This window comes from Pleurodeles waltl, chromosome 12, assembly GCF_031143425.1.
Source record: "Pleurodeles waltl isolate 20211129_DDA chromosome 12, aPleWal1.hap1.20221129, whole genome shotgun sequence".
NCBI lineage: Eukaryota > Metazoa > Chordata > Amphibia > Caudata > Salamandridae > Pleurodeles > Pleurodeles waltl.
Genome location: NC_090451.1, coordinates 359,644,797 through 359,661,970, shown reverse-complemented (window position 1 = coordinate 359,661,970; position 17,174 = coordinate 359,644,797). Strand labels below are relative to the sequence as shown.

The window sequence follows — 17,174 nt, the reverse complement described above, 5'->3', positions numbered from 1 at the left end:
CAACAATGTGCCTTCATGCGTAGAGATTGAGTAACAACAGTAGACATCTTTCGACCTTCTGCGCAAAATCAGCAATGTTATCTTGACAGCCAGACATCCTACACGAAGACGATATGCATCTGCTGCTGGGGCAAGTTTGTGGCATGGTGTGCAGAAAAGCAGATTGACCCTTTTTCTGCTCCCCTTTCTCAAGTCCTTACTTTATTCTTTCTCTTGCCTAGCAGGACTCTGCTTTGGTCACCTTAAAGGACTATCTTTTGCCATCTCAGCCTTCCTGCAGTTGCCAGATCAGCCATTTCTCTTCCAATCGTCTGTTGTAATTAGGTTCTTGAAAGGTCTCCAACATATGTTTCCACCTTCCCCCTTTATCATGCCTCAATAGGACCTCAATCTCATACTTACATTTTTGATGTGTGCTCCCTTTGAGCCACCACATAACTGTCCTCTTCTGCTCCTTACCATGAAGGCGGACTTTCTTGTGGCAATAACATCTGCCCGTAGGGTCAGTAAGCTCCAGGCCTTGTCATCTAATCCTCCGTACCGAATCATCTTCCCAGACAAGCTGGTTCTTTGCACTAGAGCTTCCTTTCTGCCAAAAATTGTCTCTCCCTTTCATGTAGGCCAGCCCATCACCCTGCCTACATTCTATGCTCTGCTGCATCCCTCTACGGAAGTTGAGTGACTCTATCAACTGGACCCAGAAAGAGCATAGTTGTACCACCTTGACCGCACAAAAGATTTCCGGGTGGGTGAACAACTCTTTGTTGGGTATGTCAGAGCAAAAAAGGGGAAGACTGTGCAGAAATAGACCATTTCTCGGTGTATCGTGCTCTGCATTAAAATCTGCTGTGTACTGGCCAAGAACAACCCCCTGAGTGTTTCCATGCTCATTCCACCAGGGGTAAGACTGTGACCACTGAGTTAGCATGTGGCATTCTGATCCTGGACATCTGCCAGACAGCAACATGGGCTTCTCTGCACACCTTCACCAAGCACTACTGCCAGGACAATCAGGTCAATCAGGATGGACACTTTGCCTGTTAGGTCCTGCAGGACTTTCTACTTTCTAGTGTGAATGTATTCTTCAGACCCACCTCCGGGGAGGTGTTGCTTGGGTATCTATTCTAAGGTAAGGAATCAGCGGCTAGAAGTTTCTAACTGATGAACAAGTTACTTACTTTTGGTAATGCCTTATCTGGTAGAGACTCTTTCTAGCCGCACATTCCTTACCAATCCACCCATCCTGCCAGCTTTGCGAACATATTTTTATTCTCAAGGTTGTTTCCCTTTCATGAGTATAGTTTTCCAGACAAGAGGTCATTGTTCTTTGTGGCTCCAAGCTCCTGGCATGGAAAATTGTGAAATGAAACTGACATCAGCACACTGAGGTGGTTCCTACATAGGTACTGTGCAAGTCTCTTCTGGCGCAGATGATGCCACGCAGAGCCAAACGACACCACCTACTGACGTGTGGGGGTACTGCTCACAAAAATATTCCTGTTCTAGTCTGGCACCTGGGGATAATTCTAAGGTAAGGAATCTGCAGCTAGCTATTGTCTTTACAAGATAAGGTGTTAATGAAGGTAAGTAACTTGTTATTTTGGGATGCATACAGATATATAACTAGATGAATGGCTGCAAATCAGTTTAGATTGTATTTATCATCACGAGTCAACAATTTAGCTTTTGTTACACTCCTGTATATTGTATACAATGACCTACCAAGCCACCTTCAGAGCTCTAGATGTTCCCTTTGATATTATCTGTAACTTTGATAAATGATTGCTTATGGCAATTTACAGAATAAAGGGGGATTGCACTGATCCTAAAATAAGTTGACCCAGTGGACAGTGTGTAGGAAAGTTGATTCAGCTTATTTTAGCTACAGTGAGATGGTATTATGGCCTGAAGCTAAAGACGAAAGCCTTGACTTCAATAAGTAGTTTGAAGGTATGATGGTTTTAGCTTAAAGTAGATATCTCTTATTTTTTCAGCAGGACATTTTTTGTGCGAAGCTTGGGGTAACCTGGAGAAAACCCCAGTCTCTCCATAGTTGTGTTGCATTTCCAAGTTTTTAAATACTTGAATTTAGTTAATGCATGTGCTGTTTTATTACCTGGTCCGTGCTGGTTTCCTGTGCATAATAATCTCAAAATGCGGTGGTGTTCTCGAATAACCCTTTCGCTAGCAGGTCTAACAGTAAAGTCATTATTCGCAAAGCAACAAAAAAAGATGAATGTGGCGAAGCAAAATCATTACATTCCCTGCTTCACGCAGCTTGTCATTTAGGGAAGGCATTCTAGCTTAAAATTATGAATCAATAAAACATCAGGCGCAATTATTACAGGCTTATTTTGTGTGTTCATAGCAAAGGGTTTAAAAACTCTCAGATAAAAGTCGGCTCTTTATTCGTGTCTCGATGAAGGTCTTAAAGCAGCAGTACTACCTACATTCTGAGAGGAAATTAGTTTTATCCACATATGAGCTCTTTTTTAACATTGTAGTAACACGTTTGGGCTGGCATGCTTTTTAAAGTGCAATTATAATCTAGTTGTAGCTCCTGGATTATGTGTTGTATAAATGCAAAAGCCCCAAAACAAGTGGATTGCTTGGGATAATGTGTGTGACTATTTATTTTAGAAGGGGATCAGTTTTTACTCTGGTATCCATTGTCAATTTCGAAAACAAATGCTTGGGATGTGCCAGGCTTTCCCAACCCAGTAGCCAGTGTGCTGCTGTACCCAATCTTTACAAATTGGAAGTGCAAATAAGGAGGATCAATCGATATTTTGAAACATTCATAAATATTTATCTCTCGTCAGAGTTATTATTATGGTGTGTGAAATAGAAGTATTGATAGATGTTGATTTGGCCCACTTCTGGCAATGAATGTGATCACAGCCAGAATAAAAACTATGTGTACATGGGATCTATAATGTAGGAAACTAGTCACAAAGGCAACAAGACTGGGTGCAAGAAAGAGGCTCATAAGAGGGCCTGCCGACAAGGCACACTACATTAATGTGCTTATAGACACCAGTGCAAAGAAGTTACCCTCTTCCCTTCACACTTTGGCACTATTCAGTGCGTGGCGCCAGAATAGCCGCTGCTTGTGTCCAACAAACCTACTGACAGCATACAAAAGTTGGAAATTGTCGGTGTGCAGTGAAACACCTTTTCGCAGCATGGTAGAGGTGCAAGAAAAGGTGCCAAGGGCCGGAAATGGGGTGCTAGGGTGAAGTGGTGAAATCAGTGCTTAATTTGTGCTTGTTGTTCTTGTGTGGAGCACCGGCACTTATTTTTAAGGACCGGCGCCTATTTTTCTGCCTCAGGCATTTATTGCGCGCAAAAGACACATTTGGGAAAGACTGAGGAAGAGAAAAACAAAAAAGCATTACAATGGGAGAAAGCAGAAAGCTGCAAGAGTGGGCTGAAGGGGCAGGGAGGGGCAATAAATGGAGTTAAGAGGCCCGAGATGGCTTTAGGATTACGCTGCGTCAGTATTCAGTGTTTGCACATTTAATTGCAGCGGTCACGTATTTAAGAGGAGGGCTTTGGGCACCGGCACCTTGTTATTTACAAATTAAGCACTGGGTGGAATGGAGGCTGTGCACCTGTTGCACTTAAGAAATAAATTCAGGACCATGTTGTAATTTCTAACAGAAAAGAGAACTATTAATAGGGCTGTAGCATCCCTAAAACCTGCTAATAAGCTAGTTGATGTACTGAAGTCGTCATGCATTCCTCCCTGCTAATAAATAACTCCTGTTCTACAATTTCAGAAAGCCTATTGTGGAGGTACTGCTGTCCTCAGTCGAGTTTTCTGATTTCTTCTCTAACCACGAAAGTATTAAAATGTCTGTCAATCTTGTATTTTTCTCCTATGACTGTCATGACTACATCAGGTTGGTGGTACGCCACACAGCTGCAATCACCCAGAAATGTGCTTCTTCCATAGCCCCACATATTACTACTTTGCTGGTACATGGGAAGCAGGTAACGTGCCCAGCGATCCATCCTGGTGAATGTGTGATGTGTGTTCGCCTTCCTGCTTGTAGCTAACACCGCGTGGAAAAGCTTTGCATTTAGTTTTGCATACATGCTTTCATTGAAATTGTCATCAGCCATCTAGTACATTTTCTGTTGATGAGGTGAAAGAACTTTCTCTTCTGTCAAACTGCGTTGTTGTTTTGAGTCCACGAGCAAGTCAGCATATGTAGTAGTGATAATGTAACCGAAAACGATATCAACAAACTATGTGAAAAATTGGTTTTAATTGCACCCCCTGAAATGATTAAAAAGTGACACCTAATAGCTTTGGATTCCGTCAGTCATATGTAGTTCAGTGACGCGTATTTTAAGGAAAAAATTGCATTGTTACAGGACCACAGAGTGACTTGGTGGCATGCAGTCCCTACTGCCCTGTTTTTTTCACTTTTGGTGAATGAAGTTCCTCCTTTAGTGGCTAGCAAAGGCAAATTTACCTCTGAATAGTTACATCTTTAATCGAATTTATTTTTAAAGCATTTATCCTGTATCGTCACTTCACGTTATTAAAATATGAATGTGTTTTATGTCTCCATATACTTAAATTGCCTCCCCAATACACCATTGCAAGCTTTTCCATATGACATCCCCTGACCGCTCCTTCACAGCCAGACCTAAGATTTCTTCAGAAAATGTATACCTATCATTAGTTGGAGGAGAGAAAAGGCAATGATAAAATAAACGTTTACTTGGCTTTAAAATAATCTGTATAGTAGAATGACATTTTCAAGTCCAACACCAAAACTAAACCTTGTCTCTTTTTTGTTTTTTAATTTACTTTCTTTTTAAGGAAATTAATAGCGTTCTTTGATTTTCTTCTGCCATATAGATCTGTTTTGCGCTTTTCATCTGTTTTTTGGTATTTCTTGACAAAACCCATTCTCAAAAATAACTATATATTTTTTTCGTTTAACCAAGAAGCAATTGAATCCTATGTAAACAATGAAGTAGATCAAAGAGCAAGTCCTTTCAGTCATCCTCTGCACTGACTGAAGGTTCTACATTGGCTGAAATCAGAAAAGAGCTAAGACTTTTCATAATAATCACTTTGTTGTACTTTGTTGATAGGACTGATAGTGTACGAGGAAAGAGTCAGCAGATTACCAGGTTGTTTAGAAAGCCTGCCTTTTTGCTCATAAGAGGTCATAGAAGTTCCATGCAGGGCCTTTATACTTGTGCCCCACATCACGTATGACAAGTCAAGAACAAACTGTTTGCGTTTAAGCATGTTGTAAATGTCTACGCTGGTGCACATGTGGTGACCGCATCTTGAGCCAGAATTTAACACTCGGTGGCATTGCTCTGTGTTTTTGCCCTTAGGTCTGTGGTGCGCTTTGCAGCCAGCCTATTAGGTAAACTAGTGGACAGCCTTGCACCATCTATCACAAATGTTTTAGTTCAGGGAAAACAGGTGAGTGCATTTCTTCCAGAATCTGTTTTTACATGTAGGAATGATCACGAGGCACTTTAAGTGTCTGAGATATCAATGTGAATGATTTATTACATTGAGTAATGACTGGTGAATGTTTTTTTTTTTGTTTTTTTTATTGAACCCTAACTCAAGGCCTCTTAGCCATGTTTTTTTTTTTTATTGGAAGTCATAAGAGGTAAAGCACAATCACATTTCTTTGGCACCAGTTCAGTGTAGAATTCAGGGGGAATGAGTGAAAATGATTGGCTGTATCCTTTTCTATAGAGCGACTAACTTTATATGCAAAAGGAGCAAGTAAAGAATATTCTGAGATAAAGAAGTTGAGCTTGTGTACTCCAGAAGAAAGGTCTCAAGTGCAAGTAGACACCCCTCAAGAATGAAGGACGTACCAAAACTGCTGAGTGTAGTCATTTGGCTTATACGCGTATATTGGAGTTAAATCATTTTCAAGATACTCAGTGTGACATGGCAGAACCATTGGCTAACAGTAGTCCCACCAAAAATCTGCTGTAGGAAAATTACTGTCTCTCTTGACTTCAAATGATCCCGTAATTTGCCTTGAGCTACGACCCATTTTAATATCCGTCAAATCAAAGTTAACTTCTTCCATTAATGTGTACTTTGGGGATTTTAAGTAGGACACCTATTTTTTGTTCTTCTAGCCATGCTCTGGGGGTGTATGGTGCATTGCTACTTGTTTATGTAGAAATGTATAGGCACCTGCTAGAAACCACCCCCTGCTTTGCTCACACTGGTGGGAACTTGCTCATGCAAGCAAGTGTAACATTTAGCACATTGCCTGTTACCTGAAAAAAAAAATGTTTTGATTTCAGACACCAATTGGCATCATCCTTGGGAAATTTTGATTTTTGGTGGTAGTTCTGCTTGCCATACCGCTTTTTAGTTACCCCGTATCCCTGGTGCATGTTTTCTTTTTGGTGTCCATGCATAACATCACAGAGTGTAGCTACTTACGTGCTTCTACCACATCACATTAATTAAGCATAATAGTTGTTGATTGTTGTGCTTCTGCTGGATTTGTGTACTACTGTCCTTGCATGATATTGTTAAAATACCTATCTGGCTATTTTGAACAAATTAAATAAATCCTGAACAAAGAAAAAAATTTAATGGATTTGATAGCAAAGAATGATATGTAGATGGTTAAGCTGCTGCCAATGGAGGGATATAAACCAAGCTGGTTGATTTATACCCTCTCTGCGGCAAATCCCATCAGGACATCTACAAGGCCTTCCTCTATCTCAGGAGGCCAATGTCTCTTTGACTGATACGCGATTATTCTGAGCTTTCGATCTGACAGCGGACTAAAAAGAAAACAGCCAAGCTTCTGTAATTAGCTCCATATAGTAGTCAATTAGTCCGTGTTTATTGCCTTTATTTCACGTGAATCGGCAACAGCAAGGGGGAATGACCACATGTCTGCCGCCTTGCTGTGCTTGTTCATCGTTTGATTACTGAGATCATAGTGACAGATTATTCATTCATGTGGATCAGTTCTGCCCTTGTTTACCTTGAAATATTTACACGTTGCCTCTGGAATTGTCAGGTGACCCTCGGGGTGTTTGGCCACGAAGAAGCGGTGATCTCGAATCCCTTGTCCCCTGGCGTGATCAAGGATATAATCTACAACAAGTGCAGCCCCCACGACGAGCGGGAGGCCGTGCTGCAGCAGGAGCTGGTGATCCACATCGGCTGGATCATCTCAAACACGCCGGAGCTCTTCAGCGGCATGCTGAAAATACGTGCCGGGTGAGTAGAGCGCCTCCCACTGGTGGTTCTCCAAGTCTACTGTGCAGCAAAGTACTTCCGCAATCTAGACTTCATGCGTGCTCACATTTGCAGAATGTGGATAGTTTGTAAATCAGAATAGAATGGTCGGTACACTCCCTGTTCTTCGGTGGTATGCAAAGTAATCACAGTACCAGATTGCTCGGAGAAAAAACTGGGTGTTCACCAACATTTCCATGTAGTGAGCCACTAATGGCGGCTGTTTTGAATGTGGTCTCGATCACGGAAGTACTTGAATAACAGATCCCCTGAGGAAGGGCACTCGCCTGAAAATTATTGAGATTTTTTTAAACATGGGATTCTTTTAAACATATGTGAGCATGTTTACGCTGGGCAATCAACAATTAGAGAGTATCTAATCTCATTGTTTCTCAAAACGGAATTAAAAAGGCATATTGTTTTGAAATTTAAGAAGTATATTGTGGAACGTTATTTCTCGGAATTTAGGTGAGCACCAGCTTTTTTCTCTGGGACAATTAGTAGAGCAATCTGGGGACACTCCCCTTATGATGGGCAGCACAACATTTAGATAATGTGTAAATAACATCAAGCCTTTGTTTGCTTCCAATTTATTGACTGTAAAATCATGACAATGTTACTCCTATGAATACTGTATGACATAACAAAAGTGTGCATTTATTTTTAAGTTTTGCTTATGTATGTGCTTTTGGAATGTTCATCTTCTTCTGCTCATGTTGTTTATATTGTGCAATCCTCCCTACACAGGTCCTTTGGGGGCACCAGCATGCACATGATTCAGACAAACCAAAGGCTTCCTGCTTGATAGTGGCAGAGCCAGCAGCCTTAAGCATAATTTGTAATGCTGTGGCATGCCCACAGTTGATTGTTTGGCATCTGGTTTGCACTAGCTAACAGCTGTATTCTCTTTTGTTCTTCTATATTCTGCTGTGAACTTTAATGGTTCAATATTGGTGCATACATGAGCTAATAATAGCTTGGTGTTTACATGGATTCAATCCATAATACAAATGTGAAGAGAACTACTTTAGTGTGAACGAAAATTAGTTAGGTTCTGCCCTCAAATTAATAATATAGTGAGTTTTAGTTTAAGCTACTTCCAGGGTGCATGTTTGTAAAGAAGTCTTGCAGACCTAAACAGGTAGAATTTCTTCAGTGATCCCCAGCAACCTACTCGGGACACATTACTATTGCTGGTAGGCATACCATCACCACCTGGAAAGATGCCTTTCACATTAAATAATTTGGAGTACTACAATATGACCAAAAGATATAGTGGCACAATTTAATAAAACAATTGAATGCACTCCATAAACATTCTGCCGAGGCTTTCTATCTACTGAAATATTACTCAGCAGATTGTTTAATGTCATACAACTATGTTTCACTCAAATGCAACCATATATTTTTCATCTTTTGTCAATATTGGACCACTAGTAAATTTCCTTCACCTTATGCTGTGTTAAATTCACTACAAATTAATTCTATGCGCTTCAGAAATATTAATCTTCTTAAATTTGTGGGTGGTAGTATCTTTTCATAATGCATCTCCACCACTTTGCATTTACCTTTTGTAGATCACCGTCAAAATATCTAAATTTCTTTAACATTTAAAGAACATTTATCTGATAGACTTCTAGTACCTTTGAATTTCTCGTAGGCATCAGACTAGAATCCAGAGAGTTTTCGTGAGCAATACCCCTGCACGCCGTTAGGTGGCGTCGATCAGCTCCGCGTCTGTGATTGGTGCAGTTCCTATATAGGCATCATCCCAGTGTGCTGACGTTATTTCTTTTCTTTCTGCGTCAGCTAACGCTGATCCGAAGAGAGCTACTTGCTTTTTTTCCCTTTGTGTTAAATACTTTTTTGAGTTTTCAACTCCTGGTGCTTTAAGGATGTCCTAGAGCATGGATACTCAAAGTACGGCCCGCGGGCCTCATGCGGACCCTCTGACCTTTACATGCGGGCCCTTGGGCAACAGGAGCACTGGCCAGCTGTTTGCTCGACCCCGCACTAACAATAAAAATATTAAATACACAGACACAATCATTTATTTCAAACTTAATTGGTGTTAAAGAAAGGAAGTAACTTGGGACTCCTGCACTTAACTTTAGAAACGTCTTCATTTTTAAAGATATCTTGCAGCACAAGTGTAAAACTAAGACAGTCTCTTCAAAATTAAAAAAGTGTATTTAGTTAACATGCAGAACCTTTTTGCCTTAGTACAATCTATTTTATCAGTTCATTGAGATGTATTCCTTTAAAAGTGATAGTTTTCAAACATACATTTGGAAGCATACATTTTGAAACATTAATTATTTCCCTTACCCTAAGAACACCACCAATAGTAAATTAAAGAGGCAAGTCACTTGGCACGTGCACTTTATGGGTGGCCTGGGTTCCTATCATACATTAACAACATTATAGTTTATTAAATCAAATCTAGAAGCAGGTTCTGTGCAGCGCACACCATGAATCATGTATTTCCAGGTCATCTTAAATGTGATAATGCAGAAAGAGGAGGGAAAGTGAGAATAAACAATTGCCTAAGATCACACAATTTGAAAAAGTGGGTAAGCTGGGAATCATTCCAGGTTTTCTGGTTTCCTATTGTTTATTTCAGCCACTTCATGTATATCATTTGCTTCTCCTATACCTACCTTGCCACCAATCCCCACTTGACCGCCACTGCCCTGGCATCAATGCGGCCCCCAGGCGCGTCACAGACCAAACTTTTTGGCCCCTGGCAAAATGTTTGCGAGTACCCATGTCCTAGAGGAAGAACCGGTTCAAGCCCTGTGGTTCATGTCATCGGTCGATGACCGTGACAGATCCGCACCGCATGTGTGTCTGGTGCCTGAAGCTTGACCATGACCCGAAGTCGTGCCCTGAGTGTGGAGCCATGTATCCAAAGGCTTTGAAGGAACAGTCCCTGAAACTGATGGTGGCCCAAGGCTCTGCTCAAGACCAGATCTTGGGTGATTGGAAGGTCCCAGGATCAGTCGTAAAGTCCTCCAACATCGATGTCCCACTCCAAGTCCTCGGGCGATCAGGTAAGTCGAGGCACAAAAAGAAGTCTAAGGCGTTGAAGCATTTTTCGATCTCGTACATCGGTCGATGAGATGAATGAGTATCAGCGTTCTAGACCTCGCTTTGCAGAAGCCTGTGCCTGGGCTGACTCTGCCCCTTCCCAAGTTTCTGGGAGCTGGAATGATCTCCGACCAGTGAAAAGAGTTTTATGAGGCCATGCACCTCATTTTTGGGCAGTCTGACACTGCTGGAGCACCTTCGGGCCTTGCAGAGTCGGAAGCACTCCCTACGAGTTCCGTGCCAGCAGCTTCAGCCTCGGTGCTGGGGGGCACCCATAGATCCAGTCCTGAACCTGGACCGACGACAGTCGTACCACTCTGACCTTCTCCGACGCTGGTCCCGATGCTCCTGGCGGCACCATTTTTATCCCCAAGTCTGACACAGAGCTGGATGGGCGTCATTTGATGCCGACTCCGGCGGAGACAGGAGCCTTGCCACCTATGTCGAATCCTGAGCCCCTTGCTTATGGGCTAAGTTATGATGAGGAATGGGAGGGGTCGCTGGATACTTTATAATACCAGCTCAAAGACCCTATGGACTAGTGTACAGGCTTCGGTGAAACCAGCCGACTGGATACTTCTCCAGATACTGGCATGCTTTCACTTCCTACTGTGACTATGAATGAGGGAACTTCCTATTCTCTGGTGATGCGAAGAGCAGCTGAGGTTCTGGACCTTGAGTTGCCTTCGGTGGCAGTCAGGACTAACCTCCTGACAGAGGTGCTTCAACCTAGAGCTTCCTCCTCAGAACCCATGCTCCCATTTATTTTGGCCCTCACTGATGTCGTACTGGGTACCTGGTCCAAACCCAGCACAGGGGCTCCTGTAAACAGGACAATTTCCGACCACCATCGTCTCTCTCCAGGGCATCCAAGTTCTCCGACGCTCACCCCTGAGAGCTTGGACACTACCTACTCACTAGGCAGAGCAGTTTTGTCAACAGTGGCCCCTGAGGCACCACTTCTGTCTGAGGACGTCTGGTTTTTCAGGGGATGTCCAGACTACTTTGATGGACATGCCCTTTGATGGCACCTGTCTCTTCAGAGACAAGGCAGACTTGGCACTCAGAACTTGAAAGATTCTCAAGCTATGGCCAAGTCCATGGGCCTCGTGGCAGCCCCTCATCCCCCTCAATCTGCCTTTCTCCCTTATTGTACCTACACCTGACTCCCTCTCAGATGCTCCCTTTAATCGTAGCTGTTCTGGGCACAGTACAGTTTCGGGCCTATCCTCCCGAGCAGCGAGTCCAGGATATTCCGGCTGTGATACTGATATTTCAGCTTCTATCCTGGATTTAATGAGAATGGCTTTGAGGTTGCTGGGGCTCATAGCCTCCTGCATCCTGCTGGGGACACATGCCAGATAGCATATTACGACTCTGCAGTGGGACCTGGAGTTTCGGTGGGTGCACCATCAGGTGAACCTCTCTGACAAGGCCCAGATCACGGAGGAAACTGCGCAAGATCTGCAGTGTTGGTTAACAAACCCCGATTGGGTCAGAGGCATATCCCTCTCCGTTCCCCATACAGATCTGACAGATACATCACTTCTGGGATGGGGCGACCATCTGAGAGATTTGCAGATCAGTGGAATCTAGACTCCACATCAACCTGTTCGCGCTCCGTGCAACCTGGCTAGCATTGAAGGCATTTCTTCCATCTATAAAGGGGCAGATGGTGCAGGTGTTCACAGACAACTCCACCGCCATGTGGTACTGCAACTAGCAGGGCAGGGTGTGGTTGTGAACCCTTTGTCAAGAGGCTCTGTGCCTCTGGATGTGGCTGGAACAGCAGGGCATATCCCTGGTGGTTCAACATCTGTCGGGCTCTCTGAATGCCAGAGCAGACAAACTCAGCCGAAAATGCCTAGCGGATCACAAATGGCGGCTCCATCTGGAGGTGGCGCAAGGTCACTTTCAGCAGTGGGAAGAGCCTCGTTTAGATCTGTTCACCTCTGCAGAGAATGTGCAATGTCAGCAGTTTTATGCATTGGAGTTTCCAAGGCGGCAATCGCTCTGAGATGCTTTTTCTCTCGAGTGGAACTCAGGCCTTCTGTATGTGTTTCCACCACTGCCACTTCTGCCCCGAGTTCTCAAGAAGATCATGATTGTCTGGGCCCAAGTAATCCTTGTTGCTCTAGACTGGGCACAGAGAGTCTGATATCCTGAGCTACTGAGCATGTCCATTGATCCTCCAATCAGGATTCCCCTTCAGGAGAATCTTCTGACGCAACAGCAGGGGATGGTTCTGCACATGAAACCGTCCATTCTCTGCCTTTTTGCATGGAGATTGAGCGGCAACAGTTGACAGCTTTTGACCTTCCTCCCAAAGACTATAACATAATCTTCGCAGCCAGGTGTCTCTCCACCAAAAGGGTGTACGCCATTTGTTGGAAGAAATTTGTGGCATGGTGCACACTCAATTCTGTTGACCCCTCTATACCTCTCTTTCAGAGGTCCTATTGTTTATCCTTTCCTTAGCCCAACAGGACTCTGCTATGGGCAGAGTTAAAGGTTATCTGTCTACTATTTCTGCTTTTTTAAAGTTGCATGATCAACCTTCTTTGTTTAAGTCCCCTATTGTACATAGGTTCCTCAAAGATCTTACACATCTTTTTCCTCAATTCCCATTCATTATGCCCCAGTGGGATCTGAAGTTCGTTTTGACATTTCTCATGTGCCCTCCTTTCAGACTTCTCCATAATTGTCCTCTCAGACTTCTTACTTTCAAAACAGCCTTCTTTGTGGACATTATATCTGCTTGCAGAGTGAGTGAGCTGCAGGCATTGTCATCTAAGCTGCCCTACTTTTCCATCCATCCTGACAAAGTGGTGCTTCGCACTGGGTCTTCTTTTCTGCCAAGATAGGTTACACCCTTTCATGTAAGCCAATTGTTCACCTTGGTTACTTTTTACACGCCCCCACATTCTTGTAAGGAAGAGGAGAAACTCCTCCATCTAGACCCAGAAAGAGTGTTGCCATTCTACCTTGATTGTACGAAAGAGTTCTGGGTAGATGATCAGCTCTTTGTCCGTTATGTGGGTGCGAAGAAAGGTCAGGCAGTGCAGAAGTGGATCATCTCCAGATAGGTGGTACTCTGCATTAAGATCTGCTACATACTGGCCCAAACTTAACCACCTGAGGGTTTGTGTGCTCCTTCTACCAGAGCTACAGCCGCAACCACTGCCTTATCTTTTGAAGTTCTAGTCCTTGACATCTGTCAGGCAGCAACGTGGGCTTCTCTGCATGGGTTTACCAAACACTACTACCTGGATAGTCAAGTCTGCAGGGATGGATACTTTGCCTGTTCGGTCCTGCAGGACTTTCTAGAATGATCTTGATTCGCAGACCGACCTCCAGAGATGGTATTGCTTGGGTATCTATTCAAAGGTAAGGAATCTGCAATTAGAAATCTCCATCAGATGAACAAGTTACTTACCTTCGGTAACACCTTATCTGTTAAAGACAATATCTAGTTGCAGACTGACCCTCCTGTCCTTCCCACTCTATGAACTGATTTCTAGGGGCAGGGATATCCCTTTCAGAGCCTTAGTTTTGACGACCAGTAGTCAAAGTTCTTCTGCTCTGCACTTCTGGCGTGAAAAGTCGTGAAAATAAACTGACACCAGCACGCTCTAATAGCTCCTATATAGAAACCACAACGTCATATCTGGCGTAGATGCTCAAGACGATGGATGTGGAGCCAATCGGCACCACCTAACGGCATGCAGGGGTACTGCTCATGAAAATTCTCCAGATCCAGTCTGAGGCCTGGGGGAAATTCAGAGGTAAGGAATTTGCAACTGGAAATTTTCTGTACCAGATAAGGCTTTACCGAAGGTAAGTAACTTGTTCTTGTCTGCTAATCCCCACCATTTATTATTGTACCTCCATAGATTTCTACCACAGAATGCTTCCTTCTTGCTTGTTTTCCATTTAAATTGTAGATTCTAATTGCAACACATCATGGGTGAATGTTAACATTTCTTCATTCTCCTACACTCATTTACCCTATTCTCCATTCACTGGTGGCTGTGACAGTAATTCTGAATGCACATTCAACTCCCCCTGCGCATGCTTAATTCTGTTGCCTTGTAACTTTTGAGCATTCTGGGCGATATATTCTTTCTTCAACAAAAATATTAAGTTAAAATGTTTTGCAGTCTGTTCCTTCCCGAATTTGTGAATGAATCTTTATTGCCTGATTAATTAAAATCATTAGAACATATTAAAATGAAAGTACAAATATAAAATAAGCCACTAAAGAAAATACCCTTCCACTACAAAAACTGGTCCCTAGTCAAAGCACCTTCTATAAATACTATAAGATACTATAAAGCCCAGGGGATTGCCCCAACCTAGGGAACCCAGGTGTTAACCATCAGTTGTTACACAGGTAAATATCCATAATGCAGCCTTCTGCTAGTGCCAACCATTTGAAATTGTGCCTGGGAATAATGAATAATATTGTCTTTGGGTCTCAGCACTCAAGATGGATACCAACTATATACGTTCTCTACTGCAAAAGTGCTTTGTTATTACTGCTCACAAACCACGTGAGCTGACTTCAGCACAGAGTATTTTCCTTCCTTTTTGTGATGCTTTATGGCTTCATGTCCTTCAGTGCTCTTGCTGTCTTCACATTTTTCATTAAAAATTTCGAAGCATGCCGTTAATCTTTTAGGTAATTCACAAACTTTGAATAGAATTTACATAGTGTGAAAAATTGGGTTTGCTTATCCCGTTTTCTGAATGTAGCACTTACTGAATTGCAGTGTTTACCTTGGGATAAATGCTTCTTGCAGCAAATGAAAATCTCAGATGCTCCACTTCATCTTTTAAGCCTACACATTTTTCAGATGTTAGGTTTAAAGTCTACTTAAACATTATGCCTAGTACTCACTCAAGTGCTATGATGTGATTTACATACATTATGCCTAGTACTCACTCAAGTGCTATGACGTGATTTACAGACTGTCGAGAAAACCAAGATACCATCTTGGATGTAAACTCTGTTGCATTTATTGTGAAAGAGAGTATGCATGACAGCCCTTATTGCCATAACTTGATCATTAAAACCCCTTAACTTTCCCAGCTCACAGGAGAATTTTTAACTACTTCAACAGGTCCCACTGACTTGCCGAATTATCTTTTACTTTAGGCTTTAACATGATCCCGAGTGTTTTCTCTTCCCAGTTCAGACTTGTCGTTGTGCCCTATGCAGACTTACTACTACCCCTACACAGATGTATGTAGAGTTGGAATTAGATTAGCCATCAAGGCGCACCTTCATGCCGCGATATACACCTGCGGAGGTGTCAAGTTTGCACAGTACATGAATCTTTGAAACATTTTAGCCACGTACTCGTTCTTGGACATTGTCATGCATTGGGAATCTGAATCGGGACTCACACGTGGTTCACTTTGCGTATTTTAAACTCATATAGAGATGTCTTTTCCCCCTTCTTAAGTACCCTATTGACATGCCTGCTTTATAATCATTGCATGATTGACTTCCTGTCAGCCAGTGAACCTATGCTCTTCCTGTTCTTGATTCTGCCTTGACTGTTAAAGACCTGTAAAGAAGTGTCGTGACTGCCACAGTGTGTAGGCTCTGATGTGCTTCTGTACCTACAGCATGCCCGGTTCATAAATGTTACCTATTGACCCTGGATGCACCCGTAGCACATAGTTAGCCACCCTTTCCCCTGCTTTTGTTTTATAATTCGCTTTGGACTTCTTAAATGCTGAATAATAGTAACCTCTAATCCGTTTTCTTCTCTTAATTATTTTGATCTGCACCACCCACACGTTTGTGCCTGTACACCAGATTCACTTACATACTGAGCTCCTGACAAATCGCTTTAAGGCTGCAGAATACGGAATAATGCTCTTGTGCGCATACTGTTGATTTTCACCACGTCATAACTTCATTTTGTTTGGGAGTGAAATTATGTTCTGCTCATTAAATGCACAGCTATATGTTAGTCCTCACCTCATTGCTTAGTCCACGCACTAGTAAAGAGCTGCAAGCCTGCACCCCTAGCAATGAAGCAGGCTTCCAACAGGACATCAAAATTCGTCTTCCATTATGTTCCTGAAACATATGGATGCACTATGTGTTGTAAACACGCTGCAGGATGTTCAACACTGTACATCCAATTATAAGCTAAAAGCTCTCACAGACAATCTCTAATGTTGACAAGCACACCAAACCTCTTTATGTGATTAATACTGCTGCCTTTGCCAGAAACCTTTGTACACTGCATGAGCTCACAGCTACATACTAACACACAGTAGCCACTAAGGCTGCTTCGCTGGCATCTTGATGTTTAATTTGGTACGTCCAATAGGCTTATTGTTTGCAAGTAGATAAATGTGCGATAGAAGCCCATAAGTTTGTACCCTCTCTGGGCCAATGAAATTTCATAAGGAACATACATTATTATGACTATGTCATAGCGCAATAGTCTTTCTTGGGTGTTGTCTGTTTCGGGTTGTTGCTGATCTTTAACGTGCTTGCACAAGCAATATGCCGGTAGCATGGAATATGCACTCCCAACTCCAGCCCTTAGGCTAGGGCCATTTCTTGAATCTCTTGGCTGCTTTTGTTGATTTTATTTAAATGAAGTTCTTTAGAGACGGTCAAGTAAAGTTAACTTCATCAGTGTAGATCACAATTGTGTTTGACCTCCTGACCAAGCCGCGCTTCCCACTAGTGATGCAGATCAATGAGTGCTTATAAAGTACCCATGCACCTGGCTATGAGTGAAAGGGAAAAACACACTAATTAATCGTTGTTCTTTGCAGATTTGAAAAA

General features: G+C 42.7%; 1 protein-coding gene across 3 annotated transcripts in view; it reads left to right on the top strand.

The window, feature by feature from the left end:
- Positions 1 to 17,174, top strand: part of PHKB (phosphorylase kinase regulatory subunit beta) — a 1,122,330-nt gene that overhangs the window by 895,717 nt on the left and 209,439 nt on the right. For 2 of the 3 annotated variants that reach the window (XM_069216595.1, XM_069216596.1), the window contains 2 exons: positions 5,368 to 5,458; positions 7,047 to 7,249. In XM_069216595.1, coding sequence (XP_069072696.1) covers positions 5,368 to 5,458; positions 7,047 to 7,249 — 294 coding nt within the window. Of the gene's footprint in view, positions 1 to 3,905; positions 3,997 to 5,367; positions 5,459 to 7,046; positions 7,250 to 17,174 lie in introns of all 3 variants that reach the window. The other variant, XM_069216594.1, reaches the window with a different exon arrangement.